The sequence below is a fragment of the Crocuta crocuta genome, unplaced genomic scaffold (assembly GCF_008692635.1).
Source record: "Crocuta crocuta isolate KB4526 unplaced genomic scaffold, BGI_CrCroc_1.0 scaffold613, whole genome shotgun sequence".
In the NCBI taxonomy this organism is placed as follows: Eukaryota; Metazoa; Chordata; class Mammalia; order Carnivora; family Hyaenidae; genus Crocuta; species Crocuta crocuta.
Genome location: NW_027528880.1, coordinates 198,116 through 202,121, shown reverse-complemented (window position 1 = coordinate 202,121; position 4,006 = coordinate 198,116). Strand labels below are relative to the sequence as shown.

General features: G+C 67.5%; 1 protein-coding gene across 1 annotated transcript in view; it reads left to right on the top strand.

Moving 5' to 3' along the window:
- The window catches only part of LAMA5 (laminin subunit alpha 5), a 63,392-nt gene that overhangs the window by 12,372 nt on the left and 47,014 nt on the right, over window positions 1-4,006 (top strand). The window contains 4 exon segments of the mRNA XM_077756804.1: window positions 117-243; window positions 2,307-2,440; window positions 3,362-3,499; window positions 3,897-3,961. Of these exon segments, the coding sequence (XP_077612930.1) occupies window positions 117-243; window positions 2,307-2,440; window positions 3,362-3,499; window positions 3,897-3,961 (464 nt within the window).

Below are 4,006 nucleotides of genomic sequence, written 5' to 3'. Positions count from 1 at the left end.
GGACCGAAGCTCCCGCGTCCCGTCCGGACGCCCTGGTTCCGCATTTCGAGAAACGGGAGGGACCCCGGCTCGGCCGTCCAGGCCCGGCCAGAGACGTGCGCGCCCCCCTCCGTGAGGGCGGGACGCAGCGGCCCCGGCTGCGGCGGCGGGGCAGGAGGAGGACCGGTCCCGGGCCCCTGGCGTCCCCAAGTCCCGGGATCCTGGCGAGGGCGGGACTCGGCCTCCACGGAGGCTGCGTGTGGGGTGGGGTGGGCCCGCTCTGCCTTGCCCCGGGACAGGCTGGAGCTCGCTGGGTGGGGAAGGGGCTCCGGTGCCGGCGGATTGCCGGGTGTTCCTGGAGCTTGGGGCCAGAGCCGGAAGGCGCGCACTGCGGGTAGCAGGGGGTGAAGTTCCCTTTGGGGATCTAGGGACTTGGGACCCTCAAGGTGTGTGTGGGGGGCAGACAAGGGTATTTTGAACTGGGGATGGGAATGCAGACTCCCTCAGGGGCAGCGTTCCTGCCCAGCAGGTGCTGAGTCGGTGGGTTTGGTCTCCCTGGGGAGATGTGGTTCTGACGCCTGCAGACGCCCGGCGAGGCATGCCCACCCAGGCCACGAGTCTGTAGGTGGGGAATGGGTTAGGTAGCACCACCTGGCATTGACCCCTGGCCAGGAAAGCAGGGCTGTTAAGACGCGCTAGACTTAGGTCAGGGCTGGGGGTTACCCTTTCGGGGTTAGGGGCGGGTAGGGTCTGCTCCAGGGGCTCCCTGACACCCCGAGGGAGACCCATCTTCTCACCCTGTTGAACCTTAGGGAGAGTGGGGGCCCGGGGCTGGTGTAACCTGAGTCATTTAGTCCCAGTAGGAGAGGTTGGGGGAGGGGAGGAGGGCAGTTGGAGAGTGGATTAGCTGGGGTGGGCGATGAACGGAGGAGCCTCAGCTGGGCGCCCTGCACTTCCTGCCTGCCCACCTGCCCAGTGGACGGAGGGGCTGAGAGCGAGCCCTCACTGTCTTGGGCTCCTGGGCTCACCTTGTGCTCTCCTCCGAGCCCAGTACAGCTGATATAAGAGGTATCACGCCCACATCTCAGGTAGGGAAACTGAGGCCTGGAAAGCTATGGACCACCTGCTGGAAGCCCCCCAGCCAGGCCAGGATTTGGCTCAGGTGGGCGGTGGAAAGCTGGGGTTTCCCTTCTGCAGCCCCCCCCTCCTCCCCTGTACATACGGTTGATGTCAAAGGGGCTGGGTCCCCAGAGCTGCCTCAGAGTGCCCGGCTGAGCCTTCGCTGCCTTATTGTGCATCTGAGCACCCCCCCCCCCAACTCCTCACTGGGCACCTGGGGGAAGGGGCTGCACCTGGAGGGGGCTGCAGAGCGGCAACTCGAGGACGTCTGCAGGGAGGGGCCTGTGTTGCTTCCTTATTGTGCTTGAAGGAGCGGCCCAGGGGCCCCTGGTCAAACCCTCTTTCCTCTGCTTCTCCTTAACTCTGCGATTTCTCCCCCTGGGCCTCAGGCTCCTCATCTGCAAAATGGGCACGGTAGGAGAGGCTTCTTCACCTGAGTGTGTGAGCTTAGCCTGGGGACCTTGGGGAAGCCACCAGTTACACAGTGAGCGCTGAGAAGCGCGGTGTCGCAGGGGAGCCAGCGGGCCCAGAGTGAGCCCCCAGCCCCCACAGCTCACCGTCTGCAAGAAAGAGGCAGACGCTCCCTTTTGAACGACTGTAACCCTTGCTGGTTAGCGCCCCGGTTCTGAGGCCGCCAGGTGTGCTAGAAGGTCACTTGGTCTGGCGGACACAGGCTGGACAGCCATGCAACCTCGGACGAGTCCCTGGCCCGGCCGGTGCCCATGCCCTCTCCTGTCAGGGCAGAGGGCCCGCTCACCACCCCGGCCTTCCCATGGGCTGGCGATAGGGCCTTGCCCACAGGCCCCAACTGGAGCCAAGTGGCCAGGGGTAGGAGGTGCCGGGGAGGTGACACCCACTTTCTGTCCATCCCGAGAGCGCAGTCTTGTGCCAGCATGGGCGTTGGGTCACAGAGGATGTGAGGCCCAAGGATGGGGCCAGGCTGGCAGCTCCCAGGGCCCCTGGAGAAAAAGACGCAGAAGCTGGTGGGGGGTTCCCATCTGGGGCCTGGGGTGAGGGCTGCTGTCCGGGCAGGGTGGGCGCTGGAGCGGGCAGAGGGCAACTTGGCATTCAGGCCCTTGTGGCCTCAGGTGGGCATTGCGGGAATTCCGGGCTGGCCCTGCAGGGGAAGTCGGGGGCTCCGCTGCCTGCGTGGTGACTCATGGGGAGGGGACATGTTGCTCCCTGTTTCCTCACTGTGTTCCCGGCAGGACCCTCTGCGGCGGAGGGTGGGAGGAGGCTGGCTTCCCCAGCGCCGCCCCCCGGGAGCGGGAGCCGGGAGCCAGGGGCGCCCGCCGCAGCCTCCTGTGGGGACTAGACTCAGCTCAGCTCTCCTTGACCGGCTGTTGGTGGGGGGGGGGGGAGGGCTGAGCAGAAACTCTCCTGACCTCCTTGACTCTTGACCCAGCTTCCACACAGTGCTCCCGGGCTGGGTTGAGGGGGCTCCAACCACAGGCAGCCGTCTCTGGAAGGCCCACCGACCCAGCCCGGTGGCCCTGCCCGCCCGGCCCGCCTCCCCTGGCTTCGGGTGTGGGGGCGCCACGCGAGCGTGGCAGTAGAGCCCGCACGGATGACACCACTGCTCCAGCCCTAGGTGTGGCCGCTCTGGGGGGCGGGCGTGGGGCACAGTCACGAGCAAGGCCGTGGTCCCCCCACTGCTGAGCTCTGGGCCCCTGAGCGGGGGGCAGAGAACAGAGATCACTCAGCCGGGAGCTTCAGGGCCTGAGATAGGAAGCGGAAGGGGGGGTGATGAACGGGGCTCGGAAGGGTAGCTGCCTGGGTGGTCTGGAGCCCTGGGGCCTTGCGCGGGGGGTGACAGCTGAGACAGGACAGGAGATGAGGGTCCGGAGCCCACAGGCGGGAACGAGGTCTGAGACGGGGTGGCACCAGGGCTGCTGGGGGGCTGCTGCGTGGGGGCCCCGATGCGTTTTGGCCTCACGGGCCTGGGGCGGACGCGTCCAGGAGGGGCAGGGGTGCGGCTGGGGGGCTCTCCGTGGCTGCCAGGCCTGGGAGTGGGGGAGCAGGGGATCTCCCACGCTCCCACCTCCAACTCCTAGGACAAGGTCTGGCCCCCGGGGAGGTTGGGAGGGGTGGGGCAGCCACATTTCCCAGACGCAGCCTCTGGGGCCTCAGTCAATGCCAAGTCCCAGAGGGCGCCTTTGTGTGCCGAGGGATGGCAGGTCTGGTTTCCTCTGGGGTGGGGGTGGGGCCTCCACTCGGCCTGAGGCCAGGGCCCAGCTCTGCACGCCACCCCCCACCCCCCCAGGCTCCCGGCACCTGCTCCTCCCTGACAGGGACGCCTCTGTCCCCCCAGAGGACAGGCCCCCGGCAGGTGGTTGGACCGTGACAGGAGCAGCTGCCGGGCCCCATGTGGGATCTGTTAATCGTGCTGTGGCCCAGGCAGGTGCCGCTGTTAGCCCCACTCTCTGGATGGGGACACTGAGGCTCCCCATGCCGTGAGCTGGCCTCGTCCCAGGGGCTCGGAAACGGCAGAGCCAGGAGGTCCAGGCCTCGCCCGCCGGCTGCCCGCACGCCTGCGCTCTGGAGCCTCTCCCCACAGGCCACCGGAATGGCTTAATTCCATCTNACGTCCCTCTGCCCGGCCCTCCTTCCCCTCAGCTCCGGCTGCATCCGTCTTTTTGCTGTTTACCCCTCACGTCACCCCGGCCTGGGGCCTGGAATGCACACTCCACTTACAGCGCAGGCCTCAGATCCGCCTCCTCAGGGAGGCCCACACTGATTTCCCCACGTTAGGAGGGTGCCGCCGCCGAGAGGGGTGTGATTGGGTCTCGATGAGCCAGGTGCCCTGAGTCCAGCACGGAGCAGGCGCTCCGCGGGCGTTTGCCGGCTGGACGGGGACCGGCAGGTTGGTGGCTGGGAGGATGACTGGCCGTCTGAGCGCCCCCTCCCC